Source organism: Caloenas nicobarica, chromosome 4, assembly GCF_036013445.1.
Source record: "Caloenas nicobarica isolate bCalNic1 chromosome 4, bCalNic1.hap1, whole genome shotgun sequence".
NCBI classification, from domain to species: domain Eukaryota; kingdom Metazoa; phylum Chordata; class Aves; order Columbiformes; family Columbidae; genus Caloenas; species Caloenas nicobarica.
In genome coordinates, this window is record NC_088248.1 from 11,879,349 (window position 1) to 11,901,731 (window position 22,383).

The window sequence follows — 22,383 nt, forward strand, 5'->3', positions numbered from 1 at the left end:
ATAGTTTTTTAAAGTTCAACTTCTAAATGATGAAATTTACAGAGAGAAATATCTGTCTGTAAAGTTCCAAGTTGTGTCATCTGTAAGTTGTTGTCACCACTTTTTGTTTGGAATAAAATATACTTTTGAAGTTCAACAATGCAGCAAATGATAACACATAAAACAGAAAATTGTTTCAAAATAAACCAAAGTACTAAAAACATTCCTAAAACTCTAATGAGAAGCACTTTGCTGAACTGTATATATTGCCACTAACGTTTAGACTTGTACACAAATATCACAAATAAGTGGGTTGAATTCACAAAACTTCCAAACATCTCAGAGTTTGTCTTTACATTTTTTCTCAGAGCCACCAAATGTAACATCTGATATTACTCTATTCCCATTGTTCAGATAATAAAATATTGCAGACACAATCAGAAGTAAGTCCTGGATGCATATGTGAAAGCTTGCGAAAATCTTAAAACACAAACAAAACATATGTGTGTAACTGAAATCTCTGAGTACTGTCCCTTTCTGAAGGCCAAACAGGAGCTCCTGGATTAACTAAGTGCTGGAAATAAAACTGCAAAAATAGAAGCTAATTCCAGTTATCAATTCCACTAGGTCAACTGGGGGATTGCTAAATAATTATTACTCCTATCTAGGGAGTATCTGTTTTCATGTGAATGATACAAAAATTAAGGCTAAAAGAGAAATCTAAAGTCATCAAGTTCATATCCATGCCCTGAGGCAGGACCAGGACGTCTGAACTACTCGCTTTTTAAAATTGCCAAGAAGATGCTTTCCACAACATCGGTGAGTGATTTGGTCCAATATCAACTATCCTCCAAGACAGAAAGTTCTTCCTAATATTTTGTCTATACTTCTAATATAAAATAAGCTGAATACTTCTTATTCCAAACTTTGTGAACAAGATTGGAGTCTGGGTTAGAGAGTCATCTTACATGTTAAGAGACTGTCATCATGAGTAACCTCCTTCTTGTCTTTGCTAAGCCAAACTAACTAAATTCTTTCACTCTTTCCTCACAGGCAATATTCCTTAGCACATGGTGCCTGGATTTTATTCAGTTCTTGACATCTTCATATCTTTCTTAAAGATTATGAAAATATTCCAGCTCGCAGTGTCAGTAAAATGAGATTATCTTCCTTTTGATATTCTGTTCACAAAGCTCAAAATATTTGCCTTTTTTTTGTACTGCATTAGTGACTAAATTTATTTTGTGATTCAACATAATTCTTTTGCCATATTGCTTTTGGCAGTTATTCCTTGGTTTCTTTCCCTGCAATTGATTTTTCCTTCTTATGTGCAATTACTTTGCATTTAATTTCTTATTTTAATTTTATTGATTTTTAAATTATTTCAACAATTCTTCAGTGCAATTTTGAATGGGAATCCTACCATTCTCAAGAGTTTGCAGTTATCCAGAGTTAACAGTTGGCTGAATTGTACATGCTGCTCTGATAGCATAAAAGCACAAGTCATCTTACTGGTGTATTTTTTTCTGTCAAATAACTAGTTAATGGAAATTGGAATAGATTAAACATGGGACTATCCCATTTGGGATGCCTCTTGATATTTCCTTCGGGATCAAAAATTCAAGTTTAAAGACAAATTCAGTGTCAAACAGTTGACCGCTCAATTTATAATTTCATTTGGATGTGGTTTTACTGAATTGGATTTGATTTTCTTCTTCCTTTTTTTTTTTTTCCAGTTCATCAAGTTAATTTAACATTTAAGTTCTTCCCTCCAGATCACTCGTAATTTTCCTAGGTTGGCATTGAACTGACATTCTTTAGTTCATCACTGAAAATACTGAGTAGCAGGAACTCTTGCCAGACTCTCCTGCAGTCCCGTTTGGCAGCTTGGGGCTGAATCACTGAGAACAATCTTGGCCTTTAGTTGAACAGATAAAATTTAACCAACACTTGGACCATGCTTGCTGGTACTTTCGAAAGTGGCTGACCCAAGTACAAAAACTAGAAAAGAATTACCAATGAGTAACAATAGCAGGTAAATTCTGATAGTGAGGATGAAAATGAACACCTCTTTGGGACAGAGATGTCTAGGACCTCAGAAAAATATCTTGTAGACCTAAACCTAGGAATAGAAACCTTGAGGAAAAAATAATGCCATTTTTTGTTTGGACAGGCAGACTTTTAGTGCACTGTATCAAGCATGTGCATTTCTTCCGTCTCAGCATGTTTCTTGCTTGAAAAGTTATGCACATTGTGTTGGTTATTTTATTACTCTCCAGATTCCATTTACAGTCAGAATTATTTTCTCCTGTCATATCAGGATCCAAGCAATTTTCCGATCAATCCTCCAATCCAAACAGGAACATATTTTTCCATAAGAAAAAGAAACTTCCCAAATCTGAATCAGAAATTCAGAAACTTCATCATCCTTTACTGCTCCACAATTCAGATAGCTTCATTCAGACAGGATGGTAAGGGGGAACATTTCCTTCTGCCACTATTTCTTTCTGTCTGAAGTTGGTTGCTCTCACAAAATATTTGTGCTCAACATATCATGCATTTCTTCGATAAACTGATACAACAGTATCCTGGAATGCTGAATATTACTAAGGTTCAAATTACTGCAGGTTTCTGTTCCTAATGCACAAAGAACATTAAGAGATTTTGAATAACAGTTTGCAAGGTCTGTACTCGTTGAGAAATTACTCCCTACCACATATAATACTGCAACTTTTCTCAGTTATTTTTCAGAACAGACTTTGTATATCAGTCATCTGCCCCTGACTTTAGCCATCAGCTACTATTGAAACACGGTGTCATCTTTCACTAAAGGATTAGCCCATGCCATTCTCATCTGGTATAGTCTTGCACATTTATATATTTAACACCTTATTTTTAAATGTCTCTTTCCTCGTTATAACACAGAGATTATTCTTCTCAGAGGTGATGAGGAGATGATCTGTATGAGTACGAGGGGAGCATTCCATTAAATATTCTAATAAGCTCTGAAAGGGATATAAACTCTCATTGTTGTGGGTGCAGTTGAATCTTTTCTGTTCTCTTCTTTCGCCAGGAAGATATGAGTGGCTGGAGTGTTTGATTCTATATTTAACTAGTTGATGTCAGCTGGATGCCAGTCTCTTTGAAGAGGATCAGCCCCCAGTTTGTCTCGGTACTAGGTACCATGCAGATCCAAGCAGAAGGGTAGAAACCATCCTGGACCAGGCAGGTCATCCCTAAACGTAACTAACTCCTGAAGCTTCAACTAAGGGGTTGAGAGTGCTTTTTTCTGCACAACAAAACAGTAGGGTAAGTGTATTGTTTCCTGAAATATTTTGACATTGTCTGTCCTACAAGCTGTCATATTAAAGACATTTATGTAACCTCTTGACTCTGCAATTAAAAATATGTTTCATTTTTTACCTAGTCAGAAATGCGCTTTCTTTAAAGATGCCAGAGCATTTCATTTAATTCCTCAAATTCTTTATTAGATTAAGAAATGTCAAAATATAGCATGTCTGAAATAATAAATCAAGATGTAATTAAAATACTAGTTATGACTTTACATCTTTTTAATATAATGTGTAGGTGTGAGAAGGCCTAGACTATTGACACTGATTTTGCTACAGAATTTATGTAGCCAACTCAAAGTTCATTCCTTCGAAACTTCTATCCATCAGAACATTTCCTAGCATCTGTCTGCAAGCAAAAACTGCCAGTGCTTTTTGCACAACTAACAGCACAGTGTTTCTAAATCAGAAATAACTAAATTCACTATTCAGCCATTCTAAACAGGCTATTAGAAATTAAAGTTGGCTGAATTGTGCAAGCTAGCTCACCAATGTAAAAATGTGTTGTTTTTTTTCAGCAAGGAAAAATCGTATCAGAAAATCACAATGTTATCACATTCTGCCATGGTCAAAGAGAGGAAACAACAAGCATCAGCCATTATGGATGAAATACAAAGAAATGGTATAGCGCTGAACCCAGTTTACTGTATATGCAATGTCCTCTAGCCCTCCCTAATATTTTTTTTAATCATAGAGTTTAACTCTCTTACAGCTTTGTCTCTGGGTGTTTTGCCATAAATAATCTTGTGGGAGTATCATGCTGCCTATGGTAACTAATCCTTTTGTAGTTGCCTCTTTTCATTTGAAAGCTATTTTCAGATGAACAACTGCTGTGGAGGAATGAAGTAATCTAACAGCTGATGTACATTCTGCTAGGATAGCCTTTCCGAATATTATTTGGGGTTAATAACATGACTTCATTCCATTTTAAAAGGCTATCATCTAAGAAACACGCTGATCTGTATCCTCTTTTTTAGCTCTGTTTCATGGTGCATTTTATATGAATGATAAAAAATTCTGAAACAATTGTTTACATCTCTGTACCTTCCTCTCAAACTTTCTTTGTAACTAACGAATTTTACTAGCATTTGGCAAATTTCTCTAATGCACAGCCACCAATTAATCTGATACACAGAAATCTTACTCTTCTGTTGTTGCACTAATGAAAATGCAGACACTTAGAAGAAGGTAGTTTGATTTTCTAAAACAGATTCTTAAAATTACAGTTCTAGTGTGACACCTTAAGCAGCAATTATCTCAGTTAGGAATACAAATCTGCTTGGCTTCCATTAGGTATATGCTGGATGCTTTTGGAGATCCTTCCAGTCCTGTGAAACTTTTTTACCATGTACATCGAAGATCAGTTTTTTAAAGTGATAAGCGCCTCACAAGCCTCACTGAAAAAACAGGGAGATCCATTAATATTTAGAATTTATGAAAATTATACCACTCACATACGATAAAACACTGCATATTAAATTCCAGTATTGAAAATCTTTCTTGTGGGCTTTTGCTCCAAAGAATCTGTGGATGGTTTCTGTACTCACTCACTGACCATTCTGATCGCAGGAAGAGCAGGACAAGAGACGTAAGGTTTTCAGAAAAAGAAGCTACAAGTTTCAGTGACTGGTCCTACTCCTGATATTTCCATTTTTTTTTTCTGTAATTTCTATTCCTAAGCAAATACCTCCTTCCTTTTTCTGTTCTCCACTGAACACACACTTAAGTCTGAAAGCCAGTCTGCCCTTACAGATTTCATTACAACTCTTTTGTTTCTTTCTTTCTTTGTTTGTTTGGATTTTGTTGTTGGTGTTTGGTTTTTGTTTGGTTTGGTTTGGTTGTTTGGTTGTTATTGTAAACCCAAAGGTAAAAAAAATTGGTTTTCACATGTTTGGAACCAGGCATTTGACACAGTAAATGTTGATAATATTCAGAGCAATGTTAATAAATCTAGCATATGGTCCTTGAAATCATTGGAGTTAATGGATAATCTGTGCTGATGCTTGGCATTTGCCTCACATCATCTGTCCTTTATTATTTATTATCAGATTTGCTGTCAAGTTTAGATTCATACACAGATACAACAGTTTATCCTACAAGATATGCTGTGATAGGTGGCCACTGAAGCCATACCAGCTCCTTAAGTGTACATTCTACTTTTGCATCTTCTTTGGATGCCTGGGATATTTAAATGTTATAAAAAATACGACATTTCATGAACTGGGTGTGATGAGAGTCTGAAATATGTAACTGTGCAAGCTCAGTGAAACCAGTTAAGAGACAGAAGGATAACCAAAGCTGTAACCATACAAAGCGATTGGGACCAAATCTGAACAACTCTTGGAAAAATCAAAGAGAAATCTGTATTTTTTATTACTGAATTCAGCTCTATTAATTTTATTTTTCCCCTAATTGTTAATTCAACAAGCATAATCTGAGATCTGTATCTGGCAAGCTAACTGCTGTCTTTCTGGGGTTTGCATTAATATTAGTAATGAAGGTCCTGTACCTGGTAATTACATAAAAATTTAATGCACTGTTTCAGCCAGTCTCACAGACCTACGAAACTCTCCACAGTTAATGGAGGTAAACAGTAACAGAAGACTCTGTAGTGCAAGCCCCAGTAGTTCGGAATGACAGACAGAAAGCACACCTACTGCATTTTTATTTCAGCCCTTTTTTATTGTAACACTTGCAGGGAAACAGTGAATCTCAAATTCCTTTTTAAAAGATATTCATAGAAGAAACAGTTGATAAGATACAAAATCAGCCAAGTTTTTATCAGTGTCTTAAATTTAGGCAAGGTTAATAATGACTGAAAGTCCGCATCTCCTGTTGGCGTGTGGGACATGACTGTGTTTTGGAGATGTTCTATGTGTCATAAAATGCTGCAAGAATAGACAACAGTAAACCCTCTTATGGTCTAGAAGGAGAGACTGTAGTAGTAAATCAGTGTGTGGTTGCAGTGATTTCTCCAACCCCTTGGTTTTTCACTAGCAGACTGGATTAATCATAACCTTTCCAAGGCTACTTGGTTAAGGTGAACATGCATGTATACACATATGTTTAAGGAGGCTCTTGGAGTTCCTCAGGCTAGCATTCCATTACACTTAAAAATCTATAGTTCTATATGATTTCTTAAATGCATTCTTCAGTAGCTACACAATTAACTATCTTTCATGATACGGTTACAAAAATCTTATTTCTGGTAATACAACAAACAGACTGTCTGATATTCATTATTAAAATTTATAATCTAGATGAAGGCATTTAGACGATTGTAAACTGAAGGATTAAAGGGAGAATTGGCAGTGAATGCAGGAGGAACTATATAAATCATATTTAAATAGAATCTGTTGTGATTTTATGCACAGGACAGAAAGCACTTAGCAGGAACAAATACATAAATTAAGATAGAAGGTTAAGATTTGGATTAAACTATGAATTAAACTTCCAGTGTCAGTTTACAATGTCCATTTATGACATTGATGTTCACTTTCTGTCATCCTCTAAATGTCCTCCTTTTCTCATTCTTCATCACCTCTTCTGCACTGACACTGAAACAATCCGTAGACACATCATAAAACTAGACAGATGATTAGATTTTAGTTGGCAAGGGATTCAAATGAACTTCACACCTAAGTTTCTGGGATGCTGCCTGGATACACAATAGTACACAACTGTGGGTTACAAAGTGCCTTGGAGCGTCCAGTTAACATTAACAAGAACAGTACACATGTAAGGGAACAGCAAGGCCAAAAATAGTGAACATCCGGCATGTCCCAGAAGAATACTGAGTGGTTTGGACAGAGATCACCTTGGCATCCTAGTCTCTGAAGATGTACGTATTACCCACTCTATTACCCACTCTGTGTACAATGAAGTTTTTTCTGTGTGAGAACGTTGCTAATTTGATGGGTAGATTTCTTACTCCTTACTAATATAAAACCATCCAACAGTCCATACCCCTGGAGTGATCTCGAGAAATGACAAAATCAAAATTTGACTTGTGGGTCAAGATTTCAGGCCATGGGCCAATAACTAGGGTCATTATCTCAACCACAGAGCCAAACCCCCACTACTATCTGTCACTGATACAGCTGCATTGGGCAAGCTGAGTCATTTTCTTCCACGTTAAGAACTCCCTGTTTTATAGTTACCTCTTAAATAATAGGACGGTGTTAGGATTCTTTGTGTATACTATTTTTAAAGCAGAAGTGCATGTTCTAACTCCCGATACAGTTAGCTTGCTCCTGCTCCAGTTAAATCAATTGCAAAACTTCAATTGAAATCAGCATGAACAGAAGGGGATGAACAGTGATGCACTCCAGGGCCCACAAACTTATTTGATTTAATACAAGGAAAAGGCTTGTCTAAACAGCTTAGGCTAAATATTTAATGTACTTGTCTCAACTAAGTTTTCCTACCTGTCAGTAAACCACATTGTTTTTCCAACATAAAGTTACTAGGAGACATATGCCATGTTGAACATGCCATGTACTCAAAGTGAAACTCTGAAAATAAAAATAACTTCCCCCCCGGCACATGCAATATTAACTTTGACATTAGGTACTTTCCGCAGTTGATCTATGTGTACTTATTCTGGAAGCAAGATACAGTGCCTTACATATAATTTGTTTTTGTTTCATTTTGATGCATTAAAATGTATGTCAAAGATCAGAATTTAAATCCTGTAGACCATAAGAATATGTGAAGAATAGAATGTCTTCTTAAAGAAATAACAGAATGTGACTTTGAATAAGTTGATCAAAGAAAAACACCAGACCATTGACATAATCCTCAAAGCACACTGCATCTTTCTATTTTTCGTACTGAAGCTTATGCACAACTGAGAAGAACAATTTCAATTAATAAAATGATAAATATTAATGTAAGTGGCAATAGGAATTGTTTTCTTAAAAATTCTGTTCTTACTCTGTGATCCGCTTATTGTTATATTTGTTACATTCTACTACCTTCTAAGCAGAAATAAATTAGTAGAAAATAGTTTGTTCAGTGTTGAAGTTACTGCAATTTGAGGTTTAAGCTTTATCTATAGGTTGAGGACATTTAGTGAGAGAGTTCAGTCACTAATCAACAGTTTGCCAATTGCCACCAGCATCCCAGTTTCCAGAATATTACCACGAAAGTGACCAGTAGAATCTCTGATATTCAGAGTTCTCCATTTACAGACCAAATTGATCTCCCCTTCCCCTGCTTGTGCATCTTCATTTTCAAATCCCCCAGGAGATCACTAAATTAAAGACAAAGATAGAATTTTTTCCCAAGCAGTTAATAAAATAATGCATCTAGTAATTCAGTTTCCTCTTAGAGAGAATGAAAAAGAAAATGTTCTAAATGTACCAGTTCCTAGATGCACATTGTAATTCTTTGTTAAGGCTCTAATTTTCAACACCTTGAGCTGTATTTTGAAAGCTTCTTTAAAAACAGTTTAAAAATACTATTTAATACAGACTTTCTAATATAAACTTTTCTCAAAGTACAAAACATGCCCTGGATTTCAAAAGCAAGCAAAATATTAAAGAATAAGTCTAAATCGAATGTTTATAAGCAAAAAGAAACTAGTAGGTGTGTTTAAAAAGGGTTACCTGCTCATCTATCCAATGCAGTACACACAAAGCCAACTGAAGGTTTGATTTGGGAAAACTGGGGTCTGATGGAATTTTGTTCCTGGTTTCAGCAGAAGCCAGTTTTTACCAGTTTGCTATTTAGACAGTGTGTAGGAAATTACAGACCTGATTTTCATAGTAGCTGAATGCCATTCAACAAATAAATTTGGAGCTTGGGGTGCTTAGCATCTTTTTTAAAAAAAAAAAAAAAAAAAAAAGCAGGTTTGTGGTGTTCAATACTCTGCTCCAAAATTTTGGAAGAATGATTAATTTCACTAACACTGTCTGAAGCTATGTTGTGTTAGATAAGTTTGCATTAACATGTTGGATTTCAGGTGTAGGGTATGCAATATCAGGCATTTAAGAAAAACAGAGGTATGTATTTATCCATTGTATTGCAGTTTCACCCAGCTTAAACCTTGGAAAAAAGGTCAGCACCCCCAGAGATATCATGGTAGAGGAGCTATCAACACTCAGCAACAGAGGTGCAAGACTCTTCAAGAGACGTCAGCGGAGATCTGACAAATACACGTACGAAAATTATCATTATGTAGCAAACAAGCCAAGAAATGTAAGTAAAAACTTATCAATGAAAAAGTGAGACTAGCCTGAGGTTCTCTTGGTGCTCATGACATGCATTGTGCGTGATTTATTTGTAGTTTCAGGAAGAATAAAAGCAAAATCTTGTAGTAGAATGAAGCTAATATGAAGTGAGCCATTTGTATTTTATTGAGCTCCTACAGACAAATAAAATATCCGAAGACTTTAATACTTAAGGATGTCAGATTCAAACTGTTCTAATTCAAAACTGATTCAGGTTACTAGTGATCAAAGTTCTTTTCCTGTTGGAAATTGGCTCATTGGCTATTGAAAATTAACTAGTTAATGATATTCAAAAGGCTGGAAGAAATAAGAGTCTGCTTCATGCAACTAGTAAGGATAATTATTAAAACAGGTTGGTGGTGTCAATGTGATTCCCATGTAGCAAAAGGGCACTAATACACCTCTGGCCTGCCTGTCTCAACAAGGAGAGAAAGGATGAAGCTCATCACCAAAAGACAATTATTCTTTGAACTAGTGCTTCGAGAACTGGGTTAAAGCATTAGTGATACCCTGCCAAACCTCATGGCAGGAACTAAATGCACCTGGCATTTGTCTCATCTGTGGCCTTTGCAAAATATTTAAACCTTTTGCTTAATATATGAAAGTAGGGACAACAACATTCATAAATTTTACCTAACTCTCCAGTCAGCTGTGAGGTTTAATTATCTGAACATGAATACTCTATGCCTAGTCTAATACAGCATGTAGACAGTCCCTCTAATTCCAGTATTGTATTAAATTCTGCTTCTCAGTTACTTGTATGCATCCCCACTGATTTCAGATATGAAGGTACATGACTAAAGAGGCAGGATTTGTCCCAGTACTTATAAATTGCTTTGAGGATGATAAGAAATATGTGCTACAGAAATTTATTATTTAACCTAGGAAATATTTCTTTGGAACAGCAATTCTCTTTCCCTGAAGCTTTTACAACTAATCATTGTTTAGGTGGTGCTATGACTGTGTTAGCATCCAGCCCCTACAGAATTGATACAAAGATTTTGACTCAATTCTTCCTGAATCTTTTCTTGGGATAAGAAAAATCATAACCACATGTAATGTGTTGTTGTGGTGTAATCTAAAGTTTGTTTCAATATAAACAGGAAACAAATAATGTATTAATCAGAACAGCAAAACACCAAAGGGCTTACTCATGTTATGTTAAATTTTACTAAAGAAAACACACATGCACTTATAAATTAATCAGAAAAAAAAATGAATGCAATTTGTTGACTCTAAGGAAACTTTTTGTCTAGTTGCATCTCATATAGAGGCTTTGGGAGCAGACAATAGAAGAGGCATTTGCAATTTAGTGTTGTCCATGCTAACCAAACTGTTGATGGATTTCACAACATTCAGAGAGGCTGTTATGGGAGCTGAATTCAATATGTCCAATATCACAGCTGAAATCTCTAAAACATTTTTTTCTCTTATTGAAGAAGGAATTCTCTATGCTCTGTTGGCTGTAAAGGTTTGTAATTCTGTGATATTTACATTTCCCAAATAGAAAAAATGAACTTTACTTGGGAAGAAAAGTATGTCTTAATATCCCACGTCACAGAAGAAAAATTTTTACTTTCCGTTTGTTATGGTGCAGATATTTCAAACTTCTATTTGTCACTCATTCAACAGAAATTAAATTACACAGGAATTAAATGAGATCATGTTTGAGTTTTGATAAATCTGCCTTTTAAAAATAAATCTGCACAAAAGAAATCCCATATAAAAAATCTGCATAACTCTATTGAACACCTAAATCTACTATTAAAACACTACAATTCAGAAGCCCATCTATGAATACTGTCCCTCCAATCTCTCCCTCTATTGAGTATTAGAAGCTACACAGATAAATTCTGAGCACACCATCAATCTCATCAGAATTTCTGTATCCAGTTCAGTCTGACAGATCAGTTCCCTCTAGTCTACTTCTTCCTACAAAAACACAGAGTACAAATGAAGTAGAGTCAGTATGATGTTCTGCCATGGGAAGAAATGAAGCCTCTTTGGTTTCTCTTTCTGCCTCTTAGATGCCTATTTAGCCACCACTGGTGGTGTCTTCATCATCTTTATGATTCTGGCTGCCAAAATTAATCTTTCTAACATACTTCAGGATGGCTACAAAACATACTGCTTTGATCTTTTTTTTGTTTCAAGGTTAAGCAAGTATTATTTGTTTGCTTTCCTACTTTAAGAAACTCTTACTATAAACCAGTCTATATTTAAATTGCTTTTAGCCTATGTGTCATAGCTAAAATAAGATACTGACTTCTTATGAGACTCTAATTCTATATTTATGCAACAATGATTAAGCCTTTGGATGTTTCCTCAGAACTGATGACCTGATAGGAGGGTGGAAAATAACAGCATATCATTAATCTCCAGAAAGTGACCTGCACTGAATTTTTTATTTCTACTATAAATAAAGGAAAAGAAAATCCCAAACAAAAGCAATTAAACAAATGCAATGAATTTTCAACTAATACGGGAAGAGAAGCTTTGAAGAACCAGTGCTTTGAAACTCAAATGGTTCAAATCTACCAGATTCCTTGAATCTTTGGTTAGCAAGGCTGCTCTGTCTGGCACATAACAGCTCCTGGTGCCTGGTGACCTAAGGGACATGTTAGGGGCCACTCTGCCAAAGTGACCAGATCTGGTCTTTGCTGTGAACCACAGAGTCCACAGGCACAGGTAGAGGTTGTGGTGGCTGGTGTGAGTAGCAGATGGGATGAACTCTCTTTGTAGACTGCACATCAATATTTCAATATCCCAAACTTAGGAAAAGGTCAGACAACTCAGCTGGATTGTTAGGAGGCTTCAGGAGACTTGTTGATCTTTCATAGCTCACACCACCTCCAATCCTTTCGATATAGTATTCACACACTTGTGATACAGACATTTAAAGTTGTGCTGGGATACCATTCTTAACACCGAAAAATGATTCATTTTTGCCTACATAGCCTGGGAAATGCTACCTAGCAAACAGCCTACCAAACAGCAGGATGGTTGGCCTTTGGATAGTACACCCTGGATCTCATATCTGGGCTGTAAATTGGAGTAGCACTCCAACCCTCAACAGAGAATAAGAGACTTGCGTTTTGCTTTGTTGTTTTGTTTTGTTTTTTCCCCCCTCTGGTTTGTGTTGGTTTTGTTGCTGGTTTGGTTTGGTTTTGGTTTTGTTCTCCCTGTGCTGTCAATGATATTTATTTCTATTTGAATGCAGCATGGAGAGCCCATACCAAGTATTAAAATGGACGGCCTCAGTGTTGAAGGAATTCCCCAGCATGCCCCAATGACACCCCCTAATACACCCGATCCCCGGAGCCCACCGCATCCTGACAACATTGCCCCAGGTAATATATGAGTTTACAGACATTAAATATTCTCAGTTCTCATTTCACAGCAGAGGAAGGACCTCTTTATAAAACAGTATCTTTAACAAGAATTTGTTAGTGGACTTACTATTAGAAATCAATAAATTTGAGTCAGATAATTAATCAGAATCTCCCACAGAAATGTAAAGCAGTGCTATTCGATTACTTCTGTTCATTTTTTAAGATTTGATATGCCTTTCGTACTACTTTTCCCTAAACTGAAAACATGCATTAATATCAGGAGAGACTGCTCCAATATTTACTAATCTTATAAACACTGAGAAACAGATCCTCAGATTTTAAATCAGATTAATATAGTGATTTTTTGTTTCCAAACCTTTCTTTGTAATATGCAACACAGTGCTCAACAGTCTGAAAGTTGACCATTGTAGTTTAATTACCCATAAATGTGAATCTGAAGTCACCGCAGGTTTTGCGAGAAACCTTTACAGAGCAACTGAAAAAGAAATTTGCCTCTGGCTGTATAAACTGTTCTTTTTTAAGTCCTTAACTGTGAGGATAGTGTTGTCTTTATTTAAAACAGTGAACTACAAGAAGGCCTTATTTTGTATTCTTTAAAGACCAAAGAAGGGTAATTTGTTTTAATTAATTTATTCAGTGATATAGCCCTTCTTCCTGTTTATGAATTATCCATGAGCAGACTGGGGTTTTTACAAATTCATTTTTTGTTCAGAATTACTCAATGCATGTTTTGTGCAGACCTTTTCCAGACTATGCAAAGTAGGTCAACGGTGCTCTGTAAGTGACTGCTGAGACTGTGCATCCATGAGTCAAATACAATGAAAACAGAGGTGACCTCCATTGCTAAGACATGATAGAAATCTTCAAGACTTTCTTTAGGCAAAAAAGATTTTGTTTACTTCTGGCAAAAGAAGTAGATATTAAACCACAGGAGTCTTTTAAGTTTATAGAAGAAAATAGCATTAATCTAAAGAGCTAGATGTAGTGGGTAGAATAATTTCCCTTGTTTTTCAAACAAATAGTATAACTCATATAATTGGGTAATACCTTGCCGGTTTTAATTCTTCAACTTGTACATTATGGTCTGGCTCTGTGCACCCCTCACCCCGCTCCCAGTTTATTCCTGCCATATTGTATTTGACTTTAAAAGAAAACTCACTGAATATGGAATTTACTTATTTAGTAAAATTCTGATCCCAGCCTGATCCTCAGATAATTATGCAGAGAAAACAACTGATTCTTCACTTATTCAGATGATGAAAAGGACCAGAGAACCAAGTAGGCAGAACATTTTAAAGCATCTAAGGTGGAGGCAAAACCAAAAACTCCACTGTAACGGCTATGATCCTAACTCCTTTTAATACTTTTGGAAAAATTCACCCAAAGACTATAGAATTGTCTTAGTTTTAACCAGAAGGCTGTTTTAAAAATCTTTTTATGAATTCAGCCCAAAAGCTGTGTAGATATAGTCTGGCTTCAAACAAACGCTTATGGTGATAAAACCAAATTTATAGAAAACTAAAATAAATTTAGCCTTAAAAGAAGGTAGAGTACTTGGGAGCAGTTATCTAAAAGGCTACAAATTCCCTCTTCCCAGCATTCTGCTTCTGTGTGACTTGATCCAATTGTTCATTTTGCCTAACCGTGAAATGATGGTATATTACTTCCTAGTTACGTAGAATGGTGGTAAGAAAGCAGAAAATGCAGAGTATTGTTATAATGGTTTTACCTTGATTGCCTTGCAGGATATTCTGGACCACTGAAAGAAATTCCTCCTGAAAAGTTCAACACTACTGCTGTGCCAAAGTATTATCAGTCTCCCTGGATAGAAGCCATTAGGGATGATCCAGAGCTGCTGGAAGCTTTATATCCTAAACTTTTTAAACCTGAAGCAAAGCCAGAACTGCCTGACTACAGGAGCTTTAACAGGTAATTCCGAATGGACACTGAATTTTACAATGCAGAGAAAAATTACTATGAAATGAAATGTTTCTACCAGCTGTAAAAAAACCTACCACCTGTGTTTGCAAGTATATGCATAAAAATGAACACGCACACAGATTAGAAGTAGCAAACAAGATCTTTAAGGAAGAAACTAGTGTCTCTCTGAAGTATGGACCTGAAATTAAATTCTAGAACCAAGTATGTAAGATGAATTGTGGAAGGAGGGAAGGAGGGAAGGAGGGAGGGAGGGAGGGAAGGAGGGAGGGAGGGAGGGAGGGAGGGAGGGAGGGAGGGAGGGAGGGAGGGAGGGAGGAAGGAAGGAAGGAAGGAAGGAAGGAAGGAAGGAAGGAAGGAAGGAAGGAAGGAAGGAAGGAAGGAAGGAAGGAAGGAAGGAAGGAAGGAAGGAAGGAAGGAAGGAAGGAAGGAAGGAAGGAAGGAAGGAAGGAAGGAAGGAAGGAAGGAGAAAGAGAATGGAGGAAAGAGAGGGAGACGGAGAGTGGGGGAAAGAGAGGGAGAAGGAGGAAGGGAGAAAGGGAGAAGTAAAGGAAAGGAGAAAGAAAGAGAGTGAGGGAGATAAAGAGAGAAAGAGGGAAAAAGAGAAAGAAAGCAAAAGATACACGCCGCCATGTTAATAATTAAGTCTGTGTGGCACACTCTTCTCAGCAGACAAAGCAACACATACAACTCAGTGAGATGTGCCACAGCTGCTAACATTGGAACAGTAACAGCACAGTTTAGGTACTATGGTTATTGTAACTGAAAAACAAACCAACAAAAAAACCACACCACTGAACAAAAAAAACTGCCAAAGATACATATACATGGAATAGAGGCAGAATCAGTTCTCCCCCTCACAAGACAGAATCTGAGTCCAGCATGCAAGTCATTACTGTGACAGACAGGATCAAACAGGGAACAGAGGCCCCATTAACAGGAGGGTGTGTATTGAGATGGCATCTGATGGCTTCTTTGTGGATTTTTAGCTGCTCTATTGGCCCATGTTCTGTTAGCTGTCCAATTTCTTTCTATGAGGGGTTTTCTCTATGTATGACACGGCAGAACTGTGGCACACCACAGTCCGAATTTCATGTAAGGGAAAGGTCAATATTCTCTCTTGTAACTGCCATAAAAATTTAAAACCCAGCAAGTAAATCCAGATCTAGACTGTGAAACCGGTAAACTCAAAACACAAGGCATACAGATATAATCCAACACAACTCTCCTCATGGAAGAAATCCATATCCAGAAGAAGATTAAAGGATGTCTGGTGGACCTAGAAAAGCTGTTTGTTAGATACAGTATGCTCAGATTTATGTTTCCTAGCAAGAAGGAGTAGATCCAAAAAGAAATAGAGAATTCACAAAATTGAAATTCAAGATACTAGCCTCTTGGAGAGGATTTTACAGCCATGACTTAGATATCTACACTCCTAAAAATGCACAGGAGAGTGGGATATCTGATTATGGGATTCAAAACAGCACACTGCATACTAAGCTAACCAACAGACAATATTACAGTGAAGACTAAATGTGACTTAAATTTCTCTTTGCTAAGGCCATCTGCACCTAATTCTGGCTGCCTGCCTCCAAGTCAGGATTAGATTAAGGTTCCCCTTCCCAAAAACTGAACAGGGGTCACATACATTATTTTAAAATATGTATAAACAATAAGGTTCATTTCTTTGGAAAGAGCATTTTCCTAGAATGTGGCCAGTCAGAATACGTGACAGGAATGTCAAACCCTGAGGAGAGGTGTAACAACCTGCTTTCTGGCTCTTCCATGGAAGAGGTAAGAACATTCTTCACTTTCCTTATTAAGACCTGTGCCATAGTACAAAAAATAATAAACTTCTTTGAGTTAAAGGGAGTAAACATCCTCCTTCTCTAGCTGAACACTTAAGAAACTCACTTGGGGAAAGAGAAACCAGGGCCTACATCTGAGTTGCCAGACCTTTAAATGCACTTTAATTATTACACAGTAAAGGAAACAAAGAGATTTAGGAGCAGAAAGCAGGATCTATAGTCTTTTGCTATTAGTTGTACAGCCTGATGTCTAGTCTAAGAGTCCTACTCTGTCTAATCTAAGTAACTTTCTATTTTTGGTTAGCATTTTTGCTGGAATACATTTTTGCTGGTGCAGTCAGGTCCACTCTTACAAAGAGATGTCCTCAGGCTGAAGAGAATCCAAATCTCCAAATCTCTTGCAGAACAGCTCTGGTCACAGACATCATTATTTGACACAGAAGTTCAACACCAACAGACATGGATTTTGAGTCAAAGTGCCATGATATGCTATTTTGCTCAAAGCTTGCTGCAGCATATTGCTGATAGCATATCATGTGTGTTTTCAAGCGTGGAAGTTTAGGCAAGACATTATTAATTAGAGAATCATGGATGAGCCTTGGTATAAGATAGGTGCAGCTGCCAGTAGATCTAAGATAAAGGCAGATCTGAGCACTTGTACAAGGAAAACATCAGGCATCTCAGGAATTTCGCAGCCTATGGGCTTACGCATAGGGCGAGATATCTCTTTGGACTTCTGTGTCTAGATCCTACTAAGTCATTCTGTGCATCTAGGTCACAGCATCCTTGAATTCTTTAATTGCAGTCTTGGAGACAAAGCAAATGATAGTGTATTAAACAAACTAAAGTGTGATATAATGACACCATTTTGTTATCAGTGAGGGTATCAGTCAAGGCTTTCTATCATGCTCCATCATTTGGCAAAGTGCCTTTATGTTTATTCTACTGCAAAACACTGGTACAGTCACCATGAGTCAGGCAGGGGTGCGGTTAACAGTAAGCGTGATGCATAGGACTCCCAAAGGAAATGGGACTGACATTCTTCCCAGTTCATTCAGTGGTATCTGTTAAAATGGCATTCAAGTCTTTACAGGCCATATTAAGGTTCCTTTCAGCTTTCCTTGTTACACAACAAACTGTAAAAGCAACATAACTTTAGCGGCTAGGGATGTCTGATGCGTTGGAATAGACGCACACATGCATGGCTTAAAAGTATATTCAACACTGAACAGCATTCAGATTTTTTTTTCCACCACCAGCAATGAAGTCTCTGGACTCATGGTCTCTAGATCATGTAGCAGTGCAGTATTTATGACAGCAGCAGAATCAGAAGCTTTCAAATTCATAGGGGTATTAGTTGGGGTCAAATAGGCATTTTAAGCTGCAGGGATCTTGCGATGCTGGCAGGCCCATGAAGAAAGAAGTGGTGGCAACAAATGTCAAGCACATTTGCCTTCTGAGGCACGGCTTTCTGTGAGACATCCAGTACTGGTTTAACAGCACATAGCACTAGACAGAATGCAGGAGCAGAGAAATTGGGTTCTGAGGATCTCTGAATAGATTGTTCAGACACGACTACCCATCTTTCTCACGGATGAAAATGAATCTGTGCTAGCAGAGAAATGCTGCAGAGCAGAGCCATGCCATCTCATTTCTTTTGGAGATTAATTCCTATTAGGATTTAAGCACTATTTGCTCGTGAAAAATTTTCTTGCCTCTTTTACCAGTGTGGAAGCACCTAGTAATCATCTGTGGGAAAGACAGCACGAATCTACATTTGTTGAGGAGTTTGTAATATTAATGAAATTAGTACTTTTATTCCACCTGTTTTCTTGGAGCTGGATAAAATGTCAAAGGTAGGATTATGAGTGACATACAAAGCACTACATCTTGCTCACATAAGACAAGCAGGTCTGACTAGTTCTACCAGATAAATTATTGCTCAGCTTTCTCGATTCCCAAAGACTACTGTTTAAAAGCACTACAGGAATCCTGTGCATCTGGACTGCGCTCTGCTTTTATTGATTAATGGATTCCAAACTCTATTGCAAAAATGCTGAGAATCCAGAGCCTCAAATGAATTCTGGGTGCCTAACTTGAAGTGATGTGAGATTAGTGGAAGCTGGGTGCTGAGCTGGTTCCTTAGCACCTAAATACCCCTGTGAAATTGGCATTAGCTCTTGCATCATGAAGGTCTGAGCATTTTGCGGGGTCAGGTTCTCTGCTCCTCTGTCTCCTTTTTGCATAGAATTAACAATAAGCAGAATGTTCTAAGAATGGTAGTCCCATTTTAAAACGTGAAACTCACATTTTTGGAAAGTATGTAACTGAAGCTGATAATCCAATACAATTAAAACATTTCTTCAGGTTTTCCCAAATAATCAACTACAAGCAGTCTCTTATGTTGAGACAATACAATGTTCAATAAGAAATATTGTGGAAAACAAACCAAACCAAACAAGAAAAACAACAATAACCTCCATAACCAGAAGCCCTGCTAAAACAACAGCTAAAAATAAATGTGGTTGTGCCTGCTGTTGTTAAATCATTCACCTACTTTTTAGGAATATACGAAGTGAATATTAAACAATCTCTTGCACTTCCCAGTGCCACTTCCTATGGCTCTGAACCAGAATTTCTGCCCTTATGATGAACAATGACTACTGGAATTTTTTACACATGAGTTTTAGGCTTCTATACAATGACTCAGAGCTCAAGTGATACAGTTGATGTGCACACAGCACAGGACATCACAACACCATGTTGTCAGACAAGTTACTGCTCACAAAAATATACTGCTGCTGCAAAGGAAAATTAGCGTCAATTAGCCCATTACTGTACTCTCCTTTATGCCAATCATCATGTGCTTCTGCTTAGCATGCAGGAATGCCTAATTCTCTGAGGCCAGACTTTGTACAGGAATACTTGGGGTTTTTTTCCCCACAAAAGATATTTAAATTTCCATAGAATGCCCACCTGTTTCTGTTAGCTACAGAAAAATCCTGTATTTAAAACCAAAATATACTACAAAGAGGAAGTTTTACACTTTAAAATTGTTTTGCATTTTATACAGCTATTATTGTTCTGTTCACGTTGATTATACTTTTAATTTACATATTGATAAGAATTAAGTATTATAACAATGTGAGAATGTATATCTTAATTAGAGCAGCAATTAAAACAATTGTTATTATCCTGTAAGATGTAGATCACTACATTCACTCTGTGCCAATTACCAAGCAATTATTTTTAATCAGTATCATACAGTATCCAATTTGACACTGTGACCTAGAAGACAGTCTCACAAGAAAAGCCTGATACAAGAGGCACTTCATATAAAGAATTTCCTTTGACCTCAAGAGAGTTTAATGGCTAGACCAGCTGCTGTTGCAAAATCTTGCCTTGTCTTCATTTGAGAAACAGTTTTAGAGCTTAACCCAAAGCCACACTCATCTGTCAGTATGTGTGCATGCCCAGAACTTTCACGATCTTACAGGATCGACCCTTTGGAGTTAACACCATCCCCTTCGACAAATGCTGCTCATACTGAAATTCAGTGAATTATCTGTGTAATGACAGAGCAGTACCATTTCTTTTAGGTCATGGATTCATTTAGCTGAATTAATCTCTTTATTTTTGTGTATTTCACTGTCCCTAGGTTTTATCTATAGCTGTCTTGCTGAAAGTCCTAGTCAGTTCTTCAAATAATGTCTTTTAGTTTCTGTTGGTATTGATTTCTCTGGGCTTCTGCTGTAACACCTGGAGACACTGGAAATATATACCAGGAGATCTGGTGTTTTGTATCAAACACACAAAACCTACCGAGGCTGGTGAAATTCTATTTCAACAAAAATTCCTTTTCACATGCCACATGTACATAGCTTTGCAGAAATCAGGTGTTCATGTATAGTTTAGAAATCTGACACTCTCACCTGGTCAGAATATATTCAAACAAAGTTATGCAGCTGATAAAAATGCAGAGCACATGTAATAGTCTGTTTAGTCACATTTGCTTATACAAAGAAGTCTGGAAAAAGTGACAGAAACTCGGGGGGTTTTTTCAGCCTAGAAACCTGCAAATATAGAAGAATCATGGGAGGTATTTGGAAACACTGTTGTTCTAAAATATTTGCAAATACATGTAACAGTCAGTTCCCGCTCACTATTTCTTATCTTTTACTTTCTAAGACTTACCGCCTGATGGAACATTTACATTTAAATAACATGAAAAATACTGCCTGCAGACTAGGGGTCACTTTCAGCCAGTGTCTCAAGGTTTAGTTACACAAACATTTTCTTCAGAAACAAAACTGGTGTAAGAAGTCCTCACCCATTCCCCTTCTTTCCAGAGTCTGTTGTCTTTGGCTGTTCCTCTCTTGCTTCACATTACACTTTACTGCCTCCTCACTTGTTTTGCCATGATTGTTTGAGTGTAATGATATAAACCAGATTTCTCAAATAATTTGGATTTTAAAATGCTCCTTTGTTTTGAAGGGTCTTTGTTTAACCCAGATCACATAAGTGACTCAAGTTTATATAGCACAACCCACACATATTCTAACTGGTACAACAATATGGTGCTGAAATGTAGTGTAGCGGGAAGAACAAGCAACTGGAGATAGGAGAAAATGGGGTGAGAACTTCCTAAACTAATTAGCTACTAGAAAGAATGTGTCGAACTATGTTTTCAGACTTATCAACTTATCACCAACAAAATAAGTTCAGTGACTCACCAATGACAAGGTTTTCTTGCAACATCTTCCCTCAGCTTTTCGGTGCATTTGAATTTTGAAGAAGGCTGAAGGTTTTATCTAAGGGAAAATAAATCAGATCTTAAAGAGAATTTGCCAGAAAAACAATCAGTGTACTTTTCCCAAAAGCCTGAAAATGTAAACAAGAAATTGTACCCAATCTGTATAATTAAACTAGCTTCTGCTCTTTTCAGCTCCTGGAAAGAAAACAGATCTTTTAAAACTCATGTTTCACTTTTATTTCTCTAATATCTACAGGGTTGCCACTCCCTTTGGTGGTTTTGAGAGAGCATCAAAGTTGGTTAAATTCAAGGTACCAGATTATAATCTACTGATGCTAAATGATCCCAGATTCATGATCCTTGCAAACCCTCTCGCTACCAGAAGATCCTTCAATAGGACTCCTAAAGGATGGACGTCCGAGAATATTCCTGTTGTGTTCATTCAGCCTTCAGATTCTGACACTGTTCCAGAAACAGAGGACCTGTGAGAGAAGCTGCACTCTACATCGTACAAAATTCTGAAAGCTGCACATCCATGTATTTTTGGTCCAAATATTACTAAAGGCTACTGACAAAATTTCTCCTTGGCAGCTGGAGTATAAGTAATAATGTCTGATGCAGTGTCTCTTTTCTGGCACCTAGTTTCATTTGTAGACATAATACAAATAAAGGAATTTGGAAATGTCGACTGAGATTTTTTGGTGTGTTTCTACATCTTCTTTTACTTCAGTGAAAACTATAATATTTCTAAAATCTTTGCTTGTCATTTAAGAACAGGTGTATTAAGAAAAAAAAAAGTGACACGATTATCAAGAGATTTTGATAAGTATGCTGATTATGGTAAAATAACTGAGCAATACCAAAACAGTGCACTCAGTGCACTCCAAGTACTTCCTGCTCAAGATACGCTCTGACAAAACAACCTTTTCTCCCTACCCCGCTTTCAGCCAAAGTTAAGAATTTTGTCAT

At 36.9% G+C, this 22,383-nt stretch overlaps 2 protein-coding genes across 2 annotated transcripts in view; one reads left to right on the plus strand and one right to left on the minus strand.

The window, feature by feature from the left end:
- SEC24D (SEC24 homolog D, COPII coat complex component) overlaps positions 1–22,383 on the minus strand; it is a 215,781-nt gene that overhangs the window by 178,163 nt on the left and 15,235 nt on the right. Inside the window, exon 2 of the mRNA XM_065634358.1 lies at positions 21,395–21,472. The gene's annotated coding sequence lies outside the window, so the exon portion shown is untranslated. The remainder of the gene's footprint in view (positions 1–21,394; positions 21,473–22,383) is intronic.
- Positions 3,137–22,100, plus strand: MYOZ2 (myozenin 2). The gene is made up of 6 exons (XM_065634370.1): positions 3,137–3,288; positions 3,848–3,951; positions 9,361–9,530; positions 12,783–12,912; positions 14,661–14,844; positions 21,671–22,100. Exons 2-6 carry the CDS (start codon positions 3,876–3,878, stop codon positions 21,900–21,902), a joined length of 792 nt encoding a protein of 263 aa, XP_065490442.1. The 5' UTR covers positions 3,137–3,288; positions 3,848–3,875; the 3' UTR covers positions 21,903–22,100.